General features: G+C 38.4%; 1 protein-coding gene across 10 annotated transcripts in view; it reads left to right on the top strand.

The window, feature by feature from the left end:
* The window catches only part of REV1 (REV1 DNA directed polymerase), a 119,469-nt gene that overhangs the window by 56,526 nt on the left and 37,050 nt on the right, over nucleotides 1–25,893 (top strand). For 8 of the 10 annotated variants that reach the window (XM_077133858.1, XM_077133857.1, XM_077133860.1 and 5 more), the window contains 5 exons: nucleotides 13,420–13,588; nucleotides 19,054–19,206; nucleotides 21,181–21,812; nucleotides 24,121–24,228; nucleotides 25,743–25,859. In XM_077133858.1, coding sequence (XP_076989973.1) covers nucleotides 13,420–13,588; nucleotides 19,054–19,206; nucleotides 21,181–21,812; nucleotides 24,121–24,228; nucleotides 25,743–25,859 — 1,179 coding nt within the window. The other 2 variants (XM_077133861.1, XM_077133867.1) reach the window with 2 other exon arrangements.

Raw genomic sequence — 25,893 nt, 5'->3', positions numbered from 1 at the left:
TCTTTGTGCATCTGAGAGGAGATCTGGGAAGTCTAATTTGCTTTTTATATAGACTTTAAACATGACTTTCTATTTTCAGTCCTATTCACATACCTGTTTTTCGAGGTAGCCAGTGCCTCTATTTTCTGAATGTTTCTTTGTTTTAGTGGCCCAGGCAGCCCCTTTCTGGGCTTCCACATAGCCATCTTAGATTTTAGCTTTCTCTCATGTAAAAAGTCACTTACCATTGATAATTGGCTATCAGATTTTACTGCCAAGGTCTCCTCTTCACGCTCTTAGGGATTCCTCCCTTATTATCATTTTAGTACATTTTAAAGTTAAGGAAATGGCTGTAAATATGTGTTTCAATCTGTTATATTTTCCCCTCTCCGATTCTTACCTAGCTCACATTTACTTCTCCTTGAACACTTTCTCTGTTTTTTTTCCTATTGGCTTCTCATGCCCTTCTGGGACTATAGCACCTTGTATGTATCTGCATCTTATCATTTATCATACCTTATCGTAGTTGCCTCTTCACAAGACTAAAGTAGGAGCCACGTTTTCATCATTGTACAGTTGGTGCCTTAGTGACTGAACATAATCACTCAGTAAATATTGTTCAATTAAAGTTAAGTATTGATAAAGTTGCCTGGTTTAAGTGGGGACAGAAGAGTTTTATCAGGTCTCATTGACAATAAATTTAGATTAGAACACAATCTCAAAATGTATGCTGGTACAGCTTTGGGAAGTTCACACGCAGAAAGCTTGCAACTTCTGTACTTAGGCACCCTGGCAAATTCAACCTCAACAGCCTTTCCTGAGACGTACCATAAAAGATTAAAAAATGATAATAAGAAATGAACGTGGCTTGTTCTGTTAGCCAATTCTGGGAGTCACGGAGGCAGGAAGGCACCCTTATTTACATAAAAGGAAGAAAAGGATGTTCTTTGTGGAGGGAAAAAAAAATGACTATTGTAATAATTTTCTTCATGGGTGAGACTTTGGAATTCTAAATTCTAATTCTGCTTTTGTAAAGAATAATTTCTGTAGGACCAGAAGGTACTTTGTCTTTTGAGCCTTTTTTTTTTCCTTTAGGAGAGAGAAAAGTTTTTGTTCTGGTTATTGTTAGGATTAAGGTATTAGTCTGTAAGTAGAGTTCCATTATGCTGAATTTGTGGTGATATAAAAGATTTTTTTTTTATTTTTAGAACACTTAATTTTAGTGAATACGTTTTTTGTTTTATAGATAAAACGTAATTTAACACCAGCTTCTCAAGGAGAAGTAAGCTTCTGTGTAATTAATAGGCAAGAAAAGGATATGCTTTAAATGCAGGGAGACAAATAGGAGAGGCTGTTTTGTTACTGATTCTTTATCTTGCTCCCACAGGTATGAATCTTCCACATTGTCTCAATGCCCTTAAAGCTTCTAGTTCTCCATCTGGGTTTCTCTTTCATATCTCCGTCACCTTCACCTTGAGCTTAGAGGCAAGGTCCCCCATCTTCTGGCCTTTGTCAACCCATTCTCTTTTCTCTTTCACTGCGAAAGAAAAAGTGTTATTTCTTGCAAAGGTTAACTTCTTTGCTTTCCATCCCATCTTAATTAAATTTTTTATTCTGAGATAATTATAGATTCACATGCAGTTCTAAGAAATAAAACAGACATCCTTCATAGCCTTTACCTGACCTCCCCCCGGGGGCCACATTATAAATGGTAGTGCAGTGTCGTGGCATTGAGATAGGGGCATCTCCCTCACCTTCTGCTGCCCTTTCATAGCCACACCCAGTCCCCCCTCTTGATTCCCCCATAACCCTTGCCAGCCACTTATTTATTTTTCTACAGTTTTGTCCTTTCGACTATGGTATGTAAACAGAGCATAAAGTATGTAAGTCCTTGGGATGAGCTTCTTTCACGCAGCACACTTCTCTCCAGGTTGTTGTTTATCAATAGTTTGTTCCCTTTTATGGCATGGATGTGCCACAGTTTTATTATTCATGCACCATTAAAGGACATCTGGATAGTTTCCAGCCATTGGCTAGTACAAACACATTGGCTGCTGTGAACTGTTGTGTACAGGTTTTTGTGTGACCATAAAGAGTATGATTGTTGGGTTGTATGGTAGTTGCGTGTTTCATTTTTTAAGAAATAGCCAACCTTTCCCAGAGTGATTTTATCATACTATATTCCCATCAGTGCCTGAGTGATAGTTTCCCCACATCTGTGCCAACACTTGGTGTTTTTTATTTTAGCTATTTTGATAAGTGTGTGGTGATAGCTCATTGTACTTTTGATTTGCATTCCAATTGCTCCTCCTCTTCACCAGCATTTGATAAGAACAGTTTTGGTGTTTTTTAAAATTTAAGTTTAGGTATTCCAGTAGATGTGTACTGGTATCTGACTGTGGCTTTAATTTGCATTTCCTTGATGGCTGATGATGTTGAACATCCTTTCATCTTATCTGCCATCTCTGTATCTTGTTGTGTGAAATATCTGTTCATGTCTTTTGCCCATTTTTTAATTAGATTATTTGCCTTCTTTTTTAACTGTTGTATTTTGAGAGTTATTTATATATTCAAGTTCTAGTCCTTTTTCAGATTTGTGGTATATAAATATTTTCTCCCAGTCTGTACTTGGCTTTCATCCTCTTCATACGGTCATTTACAGAAGAAGAATTTAATGTTCATGATTAAACTTTTCTTTTTGTGCTTTTAATTTCAGGTCTTAGAACTCTGCTTAGTGATAGATCCCAAAGATTTTTTCATAAAAATTTTGTAGTTTTAATGTAAATCTGTGTTCTATTTTGAGTTCTCTCTCTCTTTTTGCCTATAGCTCTCTAATTTCCGTAGTATCATTTGTTGAAAAGACTGTCCTTGCATTGAATTATTTTTGCATTTTTGTTTCTGGTTTTCTGTTTGTTTTTTGGTCTGTGTGTCTGTCCCTCCACCAAAGACACACTGGCTCGATTGCTGTACTTATACATCAAGCCTTAGTATCAGGTCAAGTGACTCCTCCCCACTTCTTATTCTTTGTAGAGATCATTGTAGCTGTTTTATTTAGGGCTGTGCCTTTCTGTGTACATTTTAGAAAAAACTTTTCTCTGTCTGTAGGATATCTTGTTGGAAATTGTTTGAAATTGGATTAAACCAATAGATCAACTTGGGGAGAATTAGCATCTTTACTCTTTTGAATTTTAACAATCCATGGACCTTCCATTCCATTTTATTCTACTTTGGTTGATTAGAGAAATCTGATTTGGATGGTGCTTCTGTGTTAGGAGCAGTGTTTGAACTAAGATGAAGTTTGATGGAGAATGTGGGTTTTGTGATGAATAAGTAATATCTGGGAGTAGATGGGAACACAGGAAAATGGGGGCAACATGGAAGAGAGGAATTAATTGCCTTGGGGAGCTGGAAGTGAATCCCTTACAGAGGAATTGACGTTTTTAGCTGGGTCTTGGATAAATTGATGTTTTCTAGATGAGAATTGCTAACAGCATGCCAGTTCTAGTCCTAGCCACCATTTTCATCCTCAAATTCTGTAATTTTGGTGAACAGGTTTATGCTAATATTCTGGATTTGCCTTTGTGTTGACATTTCTGTCCCTCTGACAAAATGCCCCTTCTTTCCCTTGTGGGAACAAAATTGCACTTGCCCAGGTCGACCCAGCTTGAGTTTGGTTTCACTTCTATTCTAGTCTGCCAAAGCTGCTAGAATGCAACACACCAGAGATGGATTAGCTTTTAATAAAATGGGATTTATTTATTTAAAAACATATAGTTCTTCAGAGGAAAGGCAGCTAATTTTCATCTGTGGTTCTCTCTTACATGGGAAGGCACAGGGTGATCTCTGTTGGCCTTTTCTCCAGGCTTCTGGGTTCTAATAGCTTTCCCTGGGGTGCTTCCTTTCTGCATCTCCAAGGCCTGGGCTGAGCTGCAAGTGCTGCGATGAGATATGCTGAGCTGCTTGGGCTGTGCTGCCTTGAGCGCTTTCATTTATATATTCAGCCAATTAAATCAATCATTCATTGCAGCAGGCACTCCCCCTAGCCGACTGCAGATGTAATCAGTGACAGATGAGCTTCACATGCCATTGGCTCATGTCCACAGCAACAGAACTAGGCACCTTCACCTGGCCAAGCTGACACCTGAACCTAACGAACACACCCTCCTTCCTGCCTAAAATAGTCCATAGTATTTATTCTGTCTTTAAATTTCATGGAATTATTCCTAGAAACATGTACTTTAGCACCTGGGTTTTGTCTTGTATTATCAGTTCTTACTTATATACTAAGTTCTTTGAAGTCAGAAGCCCCTTGCAAAGGTGGTCCAGAGATAACCCCTCCCAATCTAACATTCACTGCCTCTGCCTTCCCCAGGCTCTGTCAGGAGAATCTCTGCTTAGATGTTACTTCTTCAAGGAGGCCTTTCCTGGCCCCCTTTATTTAAAGTAGGTGTACTTTGCCCTCCAGTTGCTCTCTGACCCCTTAGCCAGCTTTATTTCTCTCTCTCTAGCATTTTTTTTTTTAACCTAAACTGAATATTTATCTGGTGCTTGTTTTCTGTCTCCCTACTGGGATATAAGTATTGGGTCAGGGACTTGTCTTCCTCACCAAGCATGTCCCTCGTGCCCAGAGCCATGCTTGGCTCCTCTTGGATCCCAGGGGGTGTTAGTTGAATGAGTGAACAGATAACAGGATTTTGTATTTGTACATCAAAATGTTAATGCCTTTTATCTTTTCACTCATGCTGATCGACAATCATCTTAACTCTAGTGTTTCTTATGGAGTGGGGCCTGTCCTGGGTCACTGAACTATGAACACAGGGAGGTAGGCCTGGACGTGCCTGTTGTGTGGATACCCCCGGGGAGCCATTGCTTTGAACGTGTCCGCCTTTGCAACTGCACCGTCTACTGGGTTGGGGCGGGGGCGGTTAATGTGGGAAAGAGGCATCCTGGATATTTTCTACTTTTTTCAAAATGTGGATAAAAGACCATATCCTTTGCCTTTGGCCCTGATGGAGTGTGTGGGGAGATAAGTGGGCATGCAAATGGTGGGATACACTTGTAAAATAAAGCAAGGGAATGTGCAAGTATTACAGGCTTACGTTCCAAGTAAATGTAAGTATGAAAGGTATGAAAGTTCTATGTAAGTTTTCTGAGCTTTATGGATGTGGTGATTTTGGAGAAGTCTCCATTTTAAAGCTGACAAGTCTAATTTGTTGAAAGCAAATTGCTTCTAGAAATTATTTCCTTGTTGCTAAAGCAAATACAATACAATGGGTCGACCTAAACAGTGGAAATTTATTGGCTCACAGTTTTGAAACTAGGAGAATTCCAAATCAAGGCATTGCCAAGGTGATGCTTTTTCCTGAAGTCTGGCATTCTGGGATTGGCTGCCAGCACTCCCAGGTACGCAGCAGCCTCTCCTGGCCCCTCCCTTCTCTTCTGGGTTCCATTGACCTGCAACTTCTTGCTTCCTGTGCTGCCTTCTCCCTCTGTGTGAGTTTCGTTTTACTTAATATATTCTGTAGGCTATAATTTAAACTGTGGTAAATTTACTTTGGTATCCTAGAGTGCGTTGATTGCCTTCAGGGACACACGTTATCATTGCATAATAAATGTTGCTAAATATTCGAATTCTTAGGCTGTCAGAAATTCTTTCATTGCCCTACTGATGGTGCTTCAACCCCAACATTTTATCCTTATTAAGGACCATTTGCTGTTAGGCAGGCTGCCACAGAAAATGACCTGAAACACATTTTAGTTTTCCCTCAGTAGTCTGCCTCAAACAGCAGATGGAACCAGCAAAGACAATGATGAAAAAGAACAGCCTATTAGAAGCTGTAAGTAGTTAAGATTTTGTGTAGCTGGCATAAGAATAGGGAGATAGATGGTTTAGAGTAGCTTAAAAATAACTTTCATATGTATAAACTTAATCTGTACATTAGATACAATATGTGTACATATATAGGTTCATATGTATGTATTTACTATACAAACTAAATGAGTTAATATATATAACTCTTAGAACAATGTTGCATTTCAGTACTAGTTAAATATTTTTAGTTATAAAGGATTTCTTCAGTATGTTTGGATATGGAGTATGTGTAAAAAATGAAAGTGAAGAGGTTCTCTCCAGATCAGTGGGGAAAAAGCAGGATTATTCAGTAAAATTTGTTGCAATGGTTAGCTGACTGGAAAAAACAAAAAAGCTAAGATCCCAATAGATAAAAAAGGCAGATTCACTAATAGCCTATTTCAGGAAATAGCTAGGCAACACATGTGGAAATAAGTTTAACTTCATTACTATTTAGAGAAATGCATATTATAGCAGGCATTTTTTTTGCAAAGGTTTTTTGTTTATTTTGTTTTAAATTATGTAATGCAAGCATGAGTAAATGAAATAGGCACTCCATACATTGTAGGAGCAAGCGTGTCATTTGATGTACTTGCTTTGGAAGGGAGCAGTAGATCTCACAAACCTTTTTCCATCTCATAACTTTTGACTCAGTCCTTCTAAGAATATTCCAAGGTTTAAATATTACACCTCCAACATGAAGTTTATATAAAAGATATATTATTACATTGTCGTTCTTTTTAAAGCAAAGGACTGAATGAGAACAGAGATTTAGTTTATGTAAATTGCCATTTACAAGCTGACTTTATATGTTATATTAAATAAAAAGATTATTGGATAATTTGTATTAACATAGAAAAAAGATTTCCATCAATAAGAAAGGGTAAGATGCGGAGTGAAAGGTAAGGTATAATCAAACCATTAATAAGCAAAGCATAGAGAAAACACTAGAAGCAAGTACATCATGGGCCTAACTTTCTTTGGATATGGAACCAAGAGTTATGTATTTCTTTCAGTTTATTTTCCAATTAAAAAAATGTGTTTTTGCTGAGCAATTTTTAGTGGAATAAAGAATAGTTTTTACTAATCCTGAGATTTAATATTATTTGAGAAACCTGAAATTACATTAGAGCCTTTGATTTTTTTGTTTGTTTCTTTTGTTTTGTTTTAGGTTCAAGACATTGTGTGATACGGTAGGTTGCAGAAATAAAGAAAATGAATGACTTTTGTAAATATTTTCAAATACGTGTGTGGTGGGTTTTATTTTTGTACCCCACAATCTGCTTCCTCTCCCTGGAAGAGGATTGTGCTTCCCTACACGTTGAGGTCAGACTTGGCCATGTCAGGCAACAAAATACGAGTGGAAATTATGTATCTCAACTTGGGGAACAAGTTTTGGGAGCTGGTTTGTGCTTTGCTGTACCCTCCTTTTCTTTTGCTGTGACTGGTGATGGCCCTGGTAGAGGTGCTCGGTCAGCTTGGACCCCACAATGAGGGAACCTAGATAGAGCCTCAGCAGCTCCACTGATGGGCCAGAGCACAGGATGGACTTATCACATGGGTAAATGGTGAACCTGTGCTGCAAGTTGGTGAGACTTTGAAGTCCTTGGTTACTGCGGCATAATCCACCCTGTGCTCCCTGAGCAGGGCCTCCAGTGGTGGCTAGGAGGAATATTTGAAGCAAACGTTGATGAATCTGTTGTTGTTTTAGGTTTCACGATGTGGTAAGCCTTGGCTTTCTTAGACCAGGAGTTGGCAGGCCTTCCTGAAAACAGCAGGCTCTGCGGTTTTCCATTGACCACCTCCCATTGCAGCCTCCAGCTCTGCTGCTGTAGCAGTTCAGCTCAGGTGGAATGTGGCTGTGTTCCAGGAAGAATTAATTTATGGAAACAGGCAGACCATATGTGCTGAAACCTTGTTTTATATCCCAGATAGAATCTTTATCTTGGGATTGGAAGGAATGAGTCTCCAAGTAAATCGTTTCTGTGTGAGAATCCCTTTTTTGGTGTCTTTCATAAACACAGGCGCAACCACCCTGGAATGATTTGTGATGGTGTGCTTCCTGGGAGGCAGGCCAGCTTGTTTTAGACAGGTCTGATTGTTTTGGTGAGCTGAAATGGGCATCCCTGAAACACCTGCCCACCAATCCTTTCCTTCTCTAAGCCTCCAGACAATAAAGCCAGCTCCCATCCTCTCCGTCTGCTCTTCATGCCAGTTCACAGCACAGCTCTCCAAAACTAGATTATTCCCAGGTTTTGAAAATGAGCTTTCAACCCCATGGCCCCATCCTATCCCCCTTCCCCAGCTTCTCAGAACTGTTACTGTTAGAAGACAGTAACAATGTCTTCTGAAGCCTTTATTGTTGAGGGTTCTGCAGATTTGCATATTTAATATGGATAAAGTTTTGAATAGTAAACTTAAAAGTAATGTTAATGTGTGATTGATGTTGTTATGCTGAAACTAAATTGCTGCCCAGTGTTCATATGATACTGCCTGCCATGGTTTGTATTTTACTGTTGGCCCGGCTGTCCACATGTGCTGGTGGTGGCCATTTCCCAGGTTTTCCCTGTTGTTGGAGCAGTGCTCCATGGCATCTCGCGGTCTTCATTTGTGGAAAGGCATCACGTGTACCTTCAGTTAGTGTCCATTCTTGTTGTCAATCCATGATAAAGCAGGCCGTGACAGTGGCACCAGCCCCTTTGTAAACAAAATCTGGGCACCCAAATCACATGGCAGTGCTTGGTTAGGAAGTGGTTATCCACATGACTTAAAAAATGCCATTTTTTCTCTTAAAGAATAATATTGAAATGAAATTAAAAGATTCTTGCAGAGAACTTATACTGAGACTATATAGTCTTGAATTCCAGTTTTGGAAACATCAGTTGTGAGGTTGATTAAGTTAAGTTATTTGAGATGGCTGATCGAAATGGTCTCTAAATTGAAGTTATTTTACTTTCCTCACCTGGTTATGGTTCTAGAGCAGTTAATGGCAGTTTTATTTTGCTGTAAAAAGAGTGGGTGTTTGAAACATATAGGTACTATTATAAAGTATCTACTGACTATAGGAGAGAAAAAAATGTTTCAAATTTTATCATCATCCAGTAGAAAAATTTACCGTCGCTATTTCATTTAGTAAACCTTTATTGAGCACTTAAACTATACTAGGATATGCAGTGGATGTTATATCTCTTTAAAAAATGTTTTGTTAAATATAATGGTTTAGGGGAAACCAGAAGCTAATCATAATTTCTACAGCAAACATTTAGAATTATAGCTATAGTAAAATCACAAAATTCTGCATGACCACTAGATTGTTTTTTATCAAGTATATTGTTCTGTATCAAGTTTGAAATCTTCAGGAAAAGGAAAGAAGGATGTACCTATTCTCAGTGATGAAGCAGCAAGTGGAAAGAATAGGTTCGTTACACTTTTTATTCAAATGTCTTAGATCGTTTATGCTGATATTTTTTTTCCTCGTTAAGGAAATGGGGATTACATCTGTAAATTTTTTTTAACATTTGTTATTGTGAAATATATATTCAAAAAGCAATAAATGTAACATGTAGTTATAGAACAGATTTCAAAGTTTGTTACGGGTTATGGGTCCACAATTTTAGGTTTTTCCTTCTAGTTGCTCCATGACATTGGAGACTAAAAAATATATAAATATAATGATTCAGCAGTCATACTTATTGTTAAATCCTATTTTCTCTGTTATAATTCATTCTCCTTTGATCCTTCTCCCAGTCTTTAGGGGTATTTGGGCTATGCCCATTCTGACTTTTTCATGTTGAAAAGGGGTGTCGATAATATAGGATAGGGGGATGGAACTAGTTGATATTTTGGAGAGGGTGATCTTTCTGGGTTTTAGGACCTATCAGGACTAGGGACCCATCTGAAGAGAGAGAGAGAAAGAAAGAGAGGCCGCATCTGAGCAACAAAAAGAGGTTTCCTGGAAGTAACTCTTAGGCATAATTATAGGAAGGCACACCTTCTCTGCTACAGAAATAAGTTTCACAAGAGGAAACTTCAAGATCAAGGGCCTGTTAATTTGGGAGTACCTAATATTTGAGAGAGTATTATGGGTTCTCCTCGTGGGAAAATTTAATGGTTCTATATGTTTTTTTCCTGTTCCTCAAGGGACTTTTATCTGGTATTTTAATGGCCAGTTTGGAAGTTGATGTAGTCATTTGGGGATTGTGATGATACTCACACCCCCACCCCACCCCCCCCCCCGAAAAGTATAATCCACCCATTTGTTTATAATGATGATGTTAATAACATTGCTTTTTGAGAGAACAAGAGAAGTGAAGACTCCTTGAATCTTTCTCCTTCACCCATAAAAATGATTAGTTTATAACAGTATTGGGTATAGAGTTTCCATTGTAAGAGAATGAACGAAATTGAACAGGGGGTCTGACAAAATGCATGCCATAAAAGATGGTTTATTGTAACTAGATTGTCAAAGCCATTTTACTGACTTTTTGGTAGGTCATAGAATTGGTTTTATAATAATGATTTTGGTTTTGTAATGGAATACAAAGTACTCCAGTCATCCCATTTGACAGGGACATTAAAGCACAAAGACAATAGAAAACTTAATAATGTCACTTAGCTAATTAAGGCAAATGAAGACACTTGAGATGACGAATTTTTGTTTTATTAACCATAGTAGAGACAGATGGTAATGTGTTAGGGTTTGAAAGGATTTAGCAGTCCATTGGTATCAAGTAGCCTCAGACCTGGAGTTCTTTCCTACCCTGGGATCAGAGATGATGTTTACACCAGTAATCCTCGTGAGAGCTGACATGGCATTCTGGCTGCGTGCAAGGCACTTTCCTCAGCAGTTTATAAGTTTAAGTTCTTTTATTCCCCCAGCAGCCCTCTGAGGCACTTTTATCCCCATTTTATTGAAGAGGACACCAAGGCTGTGGAAAGTTAGGTATCTTGCCCGAAGTCCACACTGCTGGCAAGTGACAAAGCTGGGGTTTGAGTTCACCCTGTCTCCTCATCCAGAGTGTACTCTGCAGCTGCTCTGCTCTATGAGTGGATGGATAAAGGTTTTGAGAAACAAAGTGTTGATACTTGTTGCATGCCACTTCTGTCTGGGGTGGACTGCAGGCAAGAGTATGTGATGCACTGAGGATGTTAATTGTACAAATATTCACTGAGCACCCTCTTTGCACCAGTAATGTGGAAGTGAACAAGACAGAGTAGGCTCTTGCCTTTGAGGATAATTTATTCCACAGAAGATCATTCATGATCTTCTAAACCAGTGGACAAATAACAAAATTTCAGACTGTTGTCAGCACCTCAAAGAAAATTAACGGTTTGGTGTAATAGAGTGCAGAACTGGGTGCTCCTACAGGCAGGGTGCCACTCAAAGCTTAGTATCACACAGATTTCACGGTGTTGGGTGCTGTTTCCCAAACATTTTTCTCTAGCCCCACTCTGCTGAATTAAAGGGCAAGATTAAGCTCCACAAAAATGAGTTTATTGTGCCAATCATCAGCGTTATCGATTGGATTCTTTTGAAATTATCGTATGGGAGTATGTTCTCTGCTGAAGAAATAGAGCCAAACAGAAATACTGTTTTAAAAACCTGAAAAATAAAATTAAATAAAAATAGAGGCAGCCACCACCCCACATATGCAGGTTTCTGCAACTCCAGAGTGCCCCTGGCAGCTGTCCAGAATGTAGTACTGGCTTTTTTCCTGGGGCTTTGGTGTCAGGGCCCCAAGGGCCATGTGTCATCTCCCTCCATGTTTTTGTCATCCTCCCACCACTGCCACCTACTACCAGGAATTAATTGGCAGTAGGTGGCAGTGGTGGGAGGGGTCGACTAAGCATATTATTCATTCAGCACATATTCGAGCACCTGTTATGGATAGACAGTGTTCTACGTACTTGAAAGAAGTTTATTTGTGATCCTGATTGGCTAAAAAGGCAGTTGTCACGTTGGTGCTTTCTATGTGCCAGACTTCATCTTTATAGCCTTATGAGTTTGTTTATAGAGAAAAAGAGAAGGTTCTGAGGAGTTAAGTCACTTGTCTAAAGTCACACAGCCAACATGTGTTAAAGCCGGGTCCTTCTGACTCAGGGCTTATGCACAATTACTTTTTAACTGGGTTGGTCTTTATGTTGATTTCACACTGCAGAGGAGTATCCAAGAACTTTCAAAATTGAACCTACAGGGGCCCTCTGATTGTCTCTAGGTTTTCCGGGTGCGAATGTCTAGAGAAATTAGGTTTCAAAAAAAGAACTACTAAAGGAAGGAGTGCTTGATCAGTGCATATAAGTTATGCATTCCTGATTTATCTTTTGATTAAGTAGAAGAAGGCAGCCTGTTCTTCTCTAAGTGATTTAATAGGATTAGAATTAGTGTAGGGAAGTTGTAGATTAACTAGTAAAATACATTTTTTAATTTCTGTGCTCTTCGTTGGGTTTTGTGTCTTTCCATATTGCATTGTATTTGGCCTTTAATTTGGTACTTTAAACTGTTTTTAAAGTAAGATCAGCCAGATTGTTTAATCTTAAAGAAAGTAAACTAGATTCCTGAATGGCTATCTGCTTAATTTCCAGTATTTAACATTAAAACATTGTTATCCTATGGTTTAGTTGCTGTGATTCATTATTCCCTGAATCCTTCCAATATGAATTTTGAATCCATTTTATTCGGAGTTCCTACTTCGTGCTCAAGTAGGAAGGTATACCTACATTGTCCTATATGGCAGCCACCAGCCACATGGCTTTCAAGCACTTGAAATGTGGCTCATCTGAATTGAGAAAGTGTTGTAAATGCAAAATACACACTGGATTTTGAAGACTTAGTGTGAAAAAAATTGTAAAATAACTTGATTTTTAAAATACTATATGTTGAAATGATATTTTGGATATTAGGTTAAATAAAAATATTACTAAAATTAGTTTCACCTTTTTTTGTTTTTAATGTATGTGGCTACTAGAATATTTAAAATGACATCTGTGACTGGCATTTGTGGTTCACATATGTCTCTTTGGCAGTGCTAGTATGTACAGTCAGTAATATTAGATAAATTATAGGCAATAAGAATTTGCTAAGAAGAAGGCAAACCTGGCATATCAGTGTGTGGTCTGATATTCTGTTTTCTTCCAAAGGCTAGAGCCCACCTAATTAGACTCATCATAATAAAAGTGTTTATTTAAACGCTTGGGCCTGGATTGCCTGGGCTTAAGGAAAATCTGTCTTGCTTGAAAAACAAAGTCGATGCCTGAGCCTCCTGTGAAAACTTTCCCTTAGGTGTAGCTGTTGCCAGGGAGTGTGTGATTTAGAGAGTTCATTAGGATGAGTGGTAAAGGAAACAGAAAAGCATTTGAAAATTATTACTCTAATACTAGTAGTGCAGGCCATGACATTACTTCAGTGAGCTGGGCATTTCTTTATATGGAAAAGCATTAGCAACATTGCTTCTTGTTTAAGGCACACTTCTATAATTTTATTTTATTATAATAATTTGAAACAAAATTTTAAAAAGTGTTTCTTCGTCCTGAATAGGGTTCAACTCTCATGTATGTAAAACTCTTCATCTATTTTAATGTTAATTTCACAGATCCTTCTGCTGAGGAATTGAGAAAGCTAATGATGTTGCATGGAGGCCAGTACCATGTATATTATTCCAGATCCAAAACAACGCACATTATTGCCACAAATCTTCCTAATGCCAAGATTAAGGAACTAAAGGGGGAGAAAGTAATTCGACCAGAGTGGATTGTGGAAAGGTAAGGTTACGTTTCAATTATTGTTTGTTTTTTTAACTTGGAACACTTTTAATTTTTATTAAAATACTTGCCCTAATTTCTTTTATATTAGCAGAGGAAAAAATAAGATCCTAAACAGCACTACTGCACTCTTTGAACTTCACCTTGATGATCCAGGTAGCCTAGGATTTGGCATCCTACTAATAACAGTCTTTTAGCTTTCTTGCAGTCTCAACTACCAGGAATTAATTGGCAGTAGGTGGCAGTGGTGGGAGGGGTCGACTAAGCATATTATTCATTCAGCACATATTCGAGCACCTGTTATGGATAGACAGTGTTCTACGTACTTGAATTATCAATGAACAAAACAAAGACCCTCCCTCTAAAAGCTTCCATTCTGTGTTTGGGGCTAGAGAGTACATAGATAGCTTAATATATCATATATTGAAAGTTAATACATGCTAAGGGGAGAAGTAGGAGTGGAGACAAGGAGGGAATAGCAGTTTTCAGAATTATTAATATCTGTTTTTCGTTATTATATTATGGTTCCTTTGCTGATAATTTGAATTTGATACATTGTAATTCAGTGATGGCGATTCATCTTAACTTCCTAAGTTTAAATATGTCATCCAGAGCCTTAGTGAATGACTTAAGCGATTTAGATTTTGAAGTGATACATGTATATTTGATTGCTATGGTTATGAAAGACAGAATGATAAAAATAAAAATAGAATTTTATGTACGGATAGATTGTACTTAGTGTATGGTAGAATGGTCACATTTTATAATGGAGTGATAGCTAATGAAACAGACCTGGAAATTTTTTAAGTCAGTTGCCAAAGTTTTTACCTAACTCTAGGTTTTACTAACCCTGATAACCTCCATGAAGTTCCCAGCAGGTTTATTATTGCTTATTTCCTTTATACAATGCGCACAGTAGCATAGACTCAGGGAGGCTCACATGTAGTCTTGGAAATGCTGTGTTCACATCTGTGACCCCAGGAACAGCTAACACGGTCATTTGGAACCTCATTTTCTTTTTTTTAAGAGAGGGCTAAAATCTACCTGTAGGGCTAGGGTGAGGGTTAGGGTGAAGATTAGAGTTAGGGTGAGCTCTGGAAGTAATTTGTGTAAACTACCTGGCACAAGTCCAGGTAGAAGCTAAATATATGCAGAAGCTACTGTTATCTCATTGTGATTCTATAAATGTTAGCAAGTGTCAGAAAATTAATTCTCAAAGTTCACAAAGTTACATTAAGATTGCCAGAAAAACTGGGTGTGTCTTGCAGATTCAGGGCTGTTTAAACCTTGGGGGATTAAATTGAAACCCCATCTCTAGACAGAAGCTCCTACTGATTCTTTGTCTTGTGCTGTGTTCTTTTCTTGTGGCCTCTGATCACTGTCTCTGTTACATAGAGTCAAAAATTTGGCTTTTGGTTTCTGTCTCCTTACAAAGGAATTGTGAGGACCGCAGTAGTAGAAGTTAGCATCACTCCAGACTTCAGCTGCATTGTCATTTAGACACAATCCTCTCATGCTGGGGCTAAAATTTTGACCTGGGGATTTATAACACTTAACTTTGGAGGGAATGGGGGAGATCCTTGGGCAGTAGGAAAGCAGGGTCATCGTTACAGCTGTTTTCTCAACAGCCCTTGCTGAAGCCCTTGCTTCTTTCCCTGGATACGACTAGGCAGAAAATAAACACAACAGGGAAAGCATCTGAGACAGATAAAAGTTTGAAAATTCACCTGAATGGATTTTATTTTAATCTGGAATTAGGTTTAATCATGTGTTTTTAAATAACTAAGAGTGACTTTGGACATAATGATTAAGTGGCCTGTTTGCCTCAATTTTGTGTATGAGAAGGCAGGGCTGATCAGGTAACTGGTTTGCTGATCAGGCCGGATTTAGGATTCAGATTTCCTGATTCCTGTCTGGGTCTGCTCTTCGCCATTAGTTTGGTCTGTTGGAGGTGAGCTGGCCCACAAGGAAATGAATCAGTTGGGGCATGTATGTTAATGTATAAAGTAGACGCCCAGGGTCTGTCGGTTGGAATCCTTTTGGTTAAATCACAAAAGTGTTGTCTTTACCACACTAACCCCAATCTTGTTCATCCCTTCTCTTTCTTGGCAGTATTTAAATGAGATTTTTATCATACTTTGAATTTGAAAAAAATTATTTGAACCGTGTGATGGCTGATACGTGCCATTATCTTCTATAATTAGTTTTCCTGCTTTTAGTTTGAGCCCTTTAAAAAGCAGCTGGCACCTGTAAGCATGTGGGGTGATTATTTTGCAGTGATTAGAGGTCCCTGGTGACTGGCTTTGTGCCATTAGACCCGAGCTAATGTGGGGGTGTGCTCCTGGGAGGCAGGGGCGTCCTCGCACCTAATGAGAGGCCAAGGTGAGGTGTTCCCAGCTCCTCGGTAGTCACGCTTGTATGTGGTTGCGGTGCATGGCTTCCCTGGTTGTCATTCCTTCCCTTGAGACGGTTTTCCATTGAAATCCAGAGCGCGGGGTGGGAGGAGCAGCCACCGGGACTCACCGCGGAGCCGCGTGGAGCCAAGACAGCTGGAAAGCAGGGCTGGCGCTGCCCAGGCAGGTGTGCTTGTGTGGACCCTAGCCTCCCCTCCTGCTGGCGCCAGCTGCCAGACCCCTTGTGTGCGCCCTGCTTGGCGCCCAGACCTCCACCTACTTGGGACGAGCTGAAGGTAGTGTCCATGTGGGCCAGGAAATTCACTGTTAGGACAGTGCTTTTTCAACTCAAATGAAAGTCTACTGTAATCTTTCTTTTCTTGATTTTCCTTTTTTTTGTTTTTGTGTTCTTTTTTTTTTTTACCTTTTTTTATATCCTGTCTCAGTTTACCCTGTATAGAAAATTTGCACGAGTAGTTTCTGGTATAGATTTAGCTTTATTTTTCTTTTTAAATTAATCCTGTTATCATTTACATTTTTCTCTCAGCACCCCATGATTCTTATAAAATTATTTTTTCTTTGGCTACCTAACACGCACATTTCAGATGATTCCCCAGTGGCTTGCAGGTAATATTTGTTAGAAAATGCACTGTTGATCAAAAGGAGCCAAATTGGCTCAGCAGGTAGCGTTCTCACCTGCCATGGTGGAGACCGAGTTTGATTCCTGGTGCCTGCCCATGTGAAAAAAAAAAAAAAAAGGAGCCAAAGAATGCAAAGAATGAAAACCTTAGTGCTCATTATCTGCAGTGGAAAAATATATAAACTGGACAGTTAGGGAAGACAGGAAGAAAATATGTACATGTTTTCACACATTTATTTTTCTTTCTGAGCTACTGGTGTCGTTTCTTGGTAAGTGGTCGGAATATTTAGGTAATGGGGTGAGGCAGAGGAAAGGTGAGTTCTGAATAGTGGAATAACAGGCAAAAAGCAGCTTTGTTTTCTTCTTGGCACACAATTAGATCCTTTCTTGCCTTGAATCTACTTTTGAACAAGAAAGTGGACACTTGCTTGAATGGGTGGGTGGGTGTACAAAATGGATGGATGGGTGGGTGGGTGTTCAGGTTTCAGATGCTGTTTTTTTAAACAGTGACTGGTACCATTGACTAGGAACAGTGAAAACGTTTGAGGTGCAAAATTATTTCATGTAAAGAAAACACTATTACTGCAAGCTGTAATAAAAAATTTAGAAAACAGCATAACAATTTTATATGCCTCTTTTTGTAAACTTTCTCAGAATCTAGTTATAGCAGTAGGTATAAAGTCATCAGCAGTTGACAGAAATTAGTGAATTCAGAGGACTGTTGGATACACTGTTTTATTTTTAGAGAGAACTTTACTGGGGCTGTAGGAAAAGCAGTTTTTGTGTCCCTAAAGTGGATGAATATTCTATTCACAATGAATGTGTGTCCGCTCCACCGTACAGAATGTAAACTCTTTCATATACATCAGAGTATGCTTCCAGTGCACTTGGAAAACAATATACAATCTTGTAGGAATATTTTTTGGTAAAGTGAAGGATTTCTTCATTCATTCATTTGGGTTCCAAAATTTGGATTTTGATACTTGGTTCTTTTTTTGTGTTTGTTTTTTTGAAAGCCAGAGTAGTAAAGAATGTAGATCCAGTTCCTTTATGCTTAGGGTAAGCATTGGGAAATTAGCCAGTGTTAGAAATTAATCCTGGAGGGACTTTTTTTTTTAAGAAGATCTTTTAAAAGGATATTTTCAGATAACATCACTGTCCATATAGCTATAGATTGATAAAGGGATAAGCAGGGATAATTACAAGTATACAACTGGCATTTAATGGTTTGGGCTACAGATTAAAGGAATTTCCTTTCTGACATTATTACGGTACATTGGGCTTTAATTCTTTTTCCCAGTTATTTCAGAATATGTCTGATTTGAGACTTCCGGTGTTTAAATTGGCTGTCCTATTTTACAACAGCCTTCCTGGACTCCACATAGGAACCTAAGGATCCTGCTTCACAACACAGCTCTTGGTAGAGGTGGGGCAAGATCCCTTCCTTGTGTGGCCAGAGGTGACCATAGAGAGTGTATTTACCCATTGGGGACGGAGGGGCCAGCATGCCGTGGGTATTCCTTCCGTTCATTGCACTTTGGTTTTAGTTCAGATTTGCACCTGCCAAGTTGGATGTAGTTTCATTCTCTACTTATCCCTGGATTGTTACTATAAATGATGAAGGGGTAGTAGGCAGAAGTTAGGGTTCTGGTTCAGTCATTAGTAGGGAGAAAGCAGGTGAGCTGAGATGGTACTGTAAGAAGACATCCATAGGCAGGCAGTTGAGACCAACTTTTAAAGGAAAAAAAAGTGAGTTTGGTGTTATGTAAGGTAAATTAACAAATGGTCTGATTTCACAATTTTGATTTCAATATTTATAATCTGTAATCTTGATAAAAATAACTTTTAAAATCATGTACTTGGCTAAATGAAAACTGAAATGTACTGTCACTAGTATGTTCTTCACCATCAGAATTTAGGAGTTTTATTGGGATATAGTTTGAGGTACTGGAATGAAATTACTAAATGCATTTTGCTATAATGACTGGAAGGACATAGCGTATACCCTTTGCTAATTTTGTTTTCCTTCTAGAGTATGCTTTTGTGTGTTCACAGTTATTGACTTAGATATATTTAATTGGTTTTTAGTAGGCCAGTTCAGTCATTTCTTACATGGCTGTTATTTTTAAAATGTTTTGTAGAGTGCGTTTTCCAATAATAAAATGTCAGAACTCTTCATTTATGAAATAGTAAGAAAATTATTTTTGATGCTATTTATTAAATTTTTTCCAAAATAATTAAATTATTTTCTTTGTGGTATAATATATACTAAAGGAAACAGAAATGTTATTTGAAATTCTTCCTGATGTTCAGGGAAGCTGTTTTAAAAGTTTGGACGTAAACATAAATATGGGTTATAAACATAAATACATAAAATGAAGCTCATTTTCCCCAGATGTTGGAGACTAAATAAGCACTGCTCTTTGTTCCAGCATTAAAGCCGGACGCCTCCTGTCATACGTCCCGTATCAGCTGTACACCAGGCAGTCCAGTGTCCAGAGAGGCCTCAGCTTCAATCCCGTGTGCAAATCCGAGGACCCCATGCCAGGTCCAAGCAATATAGCCAAACAGCTCAACAACAGGGTGTAAGTTCGTCCAGACCAGGGATACCGCAAACCGGTTTTTGGCAGTCTGGCCCCTGCTCTGCTGAAGATAGATCAAATCTGGCCACTCATCCTGTATTACCCATGCTGAAATGGTCTCTGGCTGTCTGCAGGGAATTCTTACCTAAAAATTACTCTTATGTGGTTTCATAAGTGTAAAAAGTATTTTTCTAGTTGTATTCCAGCATTAAGCTAGTGGTTCTTAAATTAATAGGAGTAAACTTTTTCATGGATTTACCTGAAAGTAAGTAATTCCACAGAAGTAATTTGCTATAGAATGTCACATTCTCAAAAACTGAATTAACTGCACCAGCTATACTTTTATTGGGTATTGTGCGTAGAAAGACAAAGTTAAAGAAAAGAAAAAAGATTGATATTTCCAGTTTATTTATGAAAACTTCCAAATTCATAGCAATTTTAAATATTTAAATATTTTACATCAGTGGAAGTTTAGTTTGGTAACCTTTAAGCTTATAGAGTTGGGAGGTGAGTATAGACTTTGTTACGTTTGGCTGATTTTTAAAAATATATTGATTTAAGCTTTAATTGGACAAGTCCTGGGTAAATTGGTTTCACAATTAATTGGTGTATTGCCTTAACTTGTATATCAAGTGGTTCATTATCATGAGTCTCCTCCTTATTTATTAAATTGCTTGCTTTGGGAGTTGGATATATTTTTTCCAAAAGACCAGGAGTCTCATTAACCTGGAGGATCCAATATCACTACCCACTGTAATTTTTGTTGTTGTCTTTTTTTATTTAACTTTTATTATATAAGCATATTCATGTTTTTCATATTACCTAAGCCTGGTTTTTTAAATATTGCCAAGGTTCAACAAATATCAGAAACACCTTTCCATATAATGTACAGTTTCATTTTTTTTTTTTACCCACACTAATAAAAGTAGAAAATAGATTTGTGTTATTTTTCATTCTTTGTGACAATTTCAGGAAGTATTTATGCTTTAGCTTTTACTTTTTAATATATTTACACTCTGTCTAATAAATGTACATCTACCAGTGATATATTTCCAGTACAGCTGCTTTACAAATGCCCATGTGTCCTGCCTGAGAAACTGTATTCCAAAAAGAATGTTTAACAACAGTGTATTTTCTTGCCAGCATGGGCTGCTATTATATATGTAAAGAATCCTAATTTTTTTCACACAGAAAACTAGATGTAAGACGTTTCTGGTTTGCTTCACTTGTGTTGCTGTCTGTGATTTTTATTTTAGGAGATACTCAATATGTGTTATAAAATTCCTTTGAAATGCTTTTATGTGACTTTCTCTACCCTTACCTTGTCTTTATCTTTAGGACCAGGGTTTCTCTGACATGTAACACATTGTTCTTCTTGCCTGCCTCTTCTAATCATTTCCATTTCTTTTTCCCCTCTCACTGGTATGATCCTCTGTTGATTGAAACTACCAGAGTTGGCTGTCATAGTCCATGATGGTCAGCCAGCCAGAGCCTTATACACCACTGAAAGTGAAACTCAGAATTCAAATCCAGTTCCTCCTCATTGCTGTGGAGTTATTCATGCTGTAGTCATTGCATATTTATTGCCTGACTATCAAAAGCCAGACCCTATGCGACGGACAGAGTGTTTGGAGTTTACAGATTCCAATTAATATTTGATGGGGAGAAGTAATTGAAAAGAGTTTTCTGGATTTTTGTTTAGCCTTGAAAAAGATTCTGCTGTATTTCTTCTTTGGAATGTCTAAAGTGGGGAAAAAAACAACCCCAAAGTTCTGTTAATATTGTAGAATTTTCCTAGTTATTTTGCTACTTTGGGAACAGAGTGAATATAAAGGTTGTGGTTTAATATCTCAGTTTTAAGGTGGGGGGCAAGTATCGAAGTATATTTATCACTGAGAAAATGTTTACATGAGTAAAACGGCTTTAGTCCCTAAATCAGAAATTACCAATTTAAATGCAGATTTCTTCCTGCCGCAGAAATCACGTACTTAAGACCGAGACCGAAAATGAAGTCCGAGTCAACGGAGTGAGCAGCTGGGCCCAAGCAGGGGCGGACGCGGGTGTGGCTGTGGATGCCGATGCGGGGCCGGAGCAGGGGTCCGCGGGAAGGAGATGCCGCGGGCTCAACGACAGCGCCTCTGCGTGCAACGGCCACAGCCCCAGCCCCAGCCCCAACCCCAGCCCCAACGGTGCCTTTGCCACCCAGGACAGCTCTCAGCCCACTGGGGCCAGCGCTGCCCACCGGGTTTCCCCGGATCCCGCCCGCGAGCACAGAGACCATGGGGCGCCACCTTGGCCGCAGAGCTGCGGGGATGTGCACAGGACCCAGCCCTGCTGCTGGCGCCCCCAGCGCGGACCAGCCAGGGCAAACGGCGCCCACCTCCCCGGCGCCGCCCACACCGTCGCCCCGAGGCCGGCCAGCAAGGCGGACGGTAGCTTTATCTCGGACTTCTATTCTCGCTCTAGACTGCACCACATCTCCACCTGGAAGTGTGAATTGACTGAGTTTGTCAGTGCTCTTCAGAGACAAAGTAGTGGTGTCTTTCCAGGAAGGGAAAAGTTAAAAAAAATGAAAACAGGCAGGTCTGCACTTGTTGTAACCGACACAGGTAGATACTTAACTAAAATTTACTTAAGAAAGTCATGCTTGATAGTTTTATTCTCATGCTGTCATGTATTCCAAGCCACGCTAAGCTCCCGTAGTACAAAAGTATCTAGAGACATCAGGTCGTGTGAGTCACAGTGAGTATAACTAAGGTGGGGTAAAGCCTTCTTAGTTTTAAAAGTATTTTTTTAATGCGTTGGATTGATGGTGGCTAACCGAAATGTTCAGGTGATTTAAACAGCAAGTTTGGGATTCCTTAAAGGAAGACGTGTTCAGTGGTTGAGGATTTGAACCTGTAAAATGTAGCATGTGTTATATTCAGTGCTTAAACTCGTGTAAGAATGAAATTGGCTTGGTGAGAGTAACTTAATTTCTAGAAATTTGCATCATAATGATTTTTAAGTAATTAAATAACTGACATAATTGCTAATGTAATTATTAGGAGTAAACTTAGTAAGCTTAAGTATTTGCATGTACAAGTAGATTGGTTAATTGTATTTTGCTTTTTAATCCTTTTGTTGTCAGAAAAACAACAAACAAAACCAACACTAATAATCTATATTTCTGTGCCAGTCATTATAAATTCATATCTGGTTTGAGGTTTAATTGCTTTTTATAGGATTTTTTGGTTTGTTTGTTTCTTGTTTTCGGAGAGAGAGCTAAGAGGTCATCTAATTTTACTCTTTAAATTTATAACTGTGGAAATTGAGATACAGAGAAGAGCTCCTGGTTATGTCCCAGAAAATCATAGCGCCTCTCCATGTGGGTTTTTCATGCTGTTGTTTTCCTCATTTGATGTGCTCCTACTTGGCTTTAGTCAAAAATGCTTTTTGGTATTTATTAAATATTTCAGAATAGAGTTTTATATGCTCGATTATCCTTAGATGCCTTGGCCTTGTAACTTGCAGGTCATGTAATTTTGAAAGCTTCAGAGAATTCTTAGAAATTAGTTTCACGAATGGGAATAAAAGAAATTTTTGTATTACATGAAAGCATCCAACAGACACTTGGTCTCTGCATTCTGTACCCTTGAATGTTTAAAGATGCTATTCTTTTGACTTAATTGAGGAAGCAGAATTGTGATTTTTAAAGTTCTCTTAAAACCCATTTCCCGAGGTAGTAGAGGGGGTAGCAGGGAAGTTGGGTAGCTTAGCCTGGGTGCAAATCTCAGCTCAGCCACTCTTGGGCCTGGGTCTCCCCCATACCCGCGGCCCCTCCCCCGGGTCACATGCTTGGGACCAGCACTCTTGAGGAACCCCATAGGTGCTTTGGGGAGGACTATATATTTTTGGAAGCCTATTGTCAGGAGTAACCCTCGGAACTATATACTTTTGGTATACGTAGGCCTAATGGAGGGAAACCCCTTCAGGAGATCAGAACTTTTCAGAATTCAGAACAGTTCAGGCTTCTTTTCAGAATTTATGGAGCTTTGATGATGAAAACTATGGGGGAGGGGTCTGGGGTTCTGGCTGAATTCCAGTCAGAAGGATCCAGATGGTGAATCTCCGTGTCCTTAGGGAAGGGAGCTTTGTCTCCTCAAGTGGGCTTATGCTTCAGAGCTGATTCTTGGTATTAGTGGCATATGGGGGAAAATACATTTATATATATAGTTTTCATTTTATGGACGATCTAAAATATATCTATTGAGAACATAGAGGGGCTTAATGGTTTGAGGGTCCTGAAATGAGACTGCCAGGGCTCGAATCCCAGCACAGCAAATTGTTAATCTGTAAAATGGAGAAAAGATACCTACCTCATAGTGTTGTGAGAATGTCAGTAAATTGATACATGGAAGGTTCTTACAGTGGTGCCTGATGCCTCCCAAACACTCAATAATAGACACAATTTCTCTTGTTTCTTTATCCGTGAATGTAGAGTATATGAAGAATGGTCGTCAAAAGCTACTTAGCTCTTTGTCACTAAATGTATGAGAACACCTTTATACATTTTTATAAAGCAGTCAACATACAGAAATAGTTTTAAGAAAAGCTTTTATACAAGCTAGATTTTAGAAATTTAATTATTAGAACATAGAATGAGAAAACATGGTATTTTTCACAGTTGATTTTAAATTATGTTTTGAAAGTAAAAAGGAAACTAAATTTTTATCTTTGAATTACTTTTAGTAGCTAATGAAGCTTAAATTTGACTTATAAGGTAATAGGAATGTTTTATAATAGACTCTGCATTTTTTTTAGACTCCATTCTAACTTCTAAACATCTTTTAAATACAGTTTTTTAAATGAACTAGACCTAATTTTTTTAATATTAAAGATTAGTTTTGGGTTTGAATGTTCTTTTTTTCCTTTTAGGAAATATGTCAGTATTGAGTTCTCCCAGACATCCGAGCTGTATAATGCATGTCGATATGGATTGCTTCTTTGTATCAGTGGGTATACGAAATAGACCAGATCTCAAAGGTCTGTATTCCTGTTTATGTTTTAAGAAACATGATATTTGATTATAAATATATATGCTAAAGGATTACAAAATCTTCTTAGAAGTGTATTTATTCTGCTTTTCCTTGGCAAAATCCATCCCTGCTTTCAAAAGTTCTGGGCTCCATTATTAAGAAAGTGCAGGGAAAGTAGGAAACTTTATTTTCTCTCTGTGGAAATTAAATCTTCAGGGAGAAACATTCATCTGTAGCTAAAGGGTCTGTCATCTCAGACTCATGTAGGCTGGGACCTGCAGTGGGCAATATGTATATTTTTATCCCTATGTATTATGACTTCAAGAATAAATGGAAATTCTCTGGTAGCCTGGAGATCCAACTAGCCATGCTTAAGCCACTATGCTTTCTCTTGAGTAAATAACTTGATTACCTGTTCTGATGCTGGTAAACATTCCATCTTTTTGCTTGTAGAATAATTTTGTATTATTGAATATTGCTACAGTTTATTAAAGTCATCTGTGCATTCTTTATTTCAGTGGTGTTCCATATATTTGTAAACTAGTCATTGTTTTTAAAAAACACTCCTGGGCAAGCCACAGTGGCTTAGCAGGCCCATGCAAAAACAAACAAACAAACAAAAACACTCCTTATGGATTGTTCAGTAGTTTTCTCTGTGTCTGAACAAGATGACAATTAACACTTTGTTTTGAGAGTTGATTCTTGCCTTAAAGAATACACTGATTGTGGTTAATGAAATTGCTGGATTAACACCAGGTCTTGATTTTTGTCATGAGTAGACACCATTCCATTGCTGAAACGAATTTTTAAAGTGTTAATAATTGATTGTAGCCCATGAGTAACTATTTGATTCATTGTTGACTTTGTTTTTTGTATCCTCACAACAAAAGCATTCAGTATAATTTCAGTCATCCATGCTATTACTTGACAAAGTTGTGGTCATCTTGTAACTTAACAATATACAAAAGGAAATAATGTGTGGAAGTAACTTTATAACTAGAGCAGAAACTTATCTGAGGAACTATATAATTGTGCGATGTGGTAGGTCAGCTTGGGATGCCTATCGTATATAGTATTTAATTTGTCTGTCTTGCTCTGAAATTGAAAAATTTGTATGTCTCTTACCCTGTTATTCTTATACTAGAAATGTAAAAAGTTTGTAAATAGGTGTTCTTTCTTTCTGCACCCCTCCCTTCAGTCTGAATTTAGGACCTGAGTTGCCTTTTATCTTTGGTACAAAATGAAACAAAACCATGAAAAGATAAGTGACAGTGCTGCTTCTAAGCTGAATAGATGTATCAAAATTGTCATAAATAGTTGACTTTTCGGGGGGCTTTTGAGAAACTTAGATGACTTTTGCATGGAGATTGATAATCTTTACAAGTTATTACCATCTGTAAGAATCAGAGCAAACTAAAGAAAAAACATAGTTTTTAAATCCTTTGAAAACTTTCCCCTTACGTATTGCCAATGTTGTCATCATTCCTGAACGTAGAAATAATTTTATTCTTTTCTGCACAGGAAAACCAGTTGCCGTTACGAGTAACAGAGGCACAGGCAGGGCACCTTTACGTCCTGGTACCAACCCCCAGCTCGAGTGGCAGTATTACCAGGACAGAGTCCTGAGAGGCAAAGCAGGTACACATCACGAGCTCTCCCTGCAGTCATCACG

Source organism: Tamandua tetradactyla, chromosome 17 (assembly GCF_023851605.1).
Source record: "Tamandua tetradactyla isolate mTamTet1 chromosome 17, mTamTet1.pri, whole genome shotgun sequence".
NCBI lineage: Eukaryota > Metazoa > Chordata > Mammalia > Pilosa > Myrmecophagidae > Tamandua > Tamandua tetradactyla.
The sequence above is the reverse complement of the archived record's forward strand: the minus strand, read 5'-3'. Positions and strand labels throughout refer to the sequence as shown.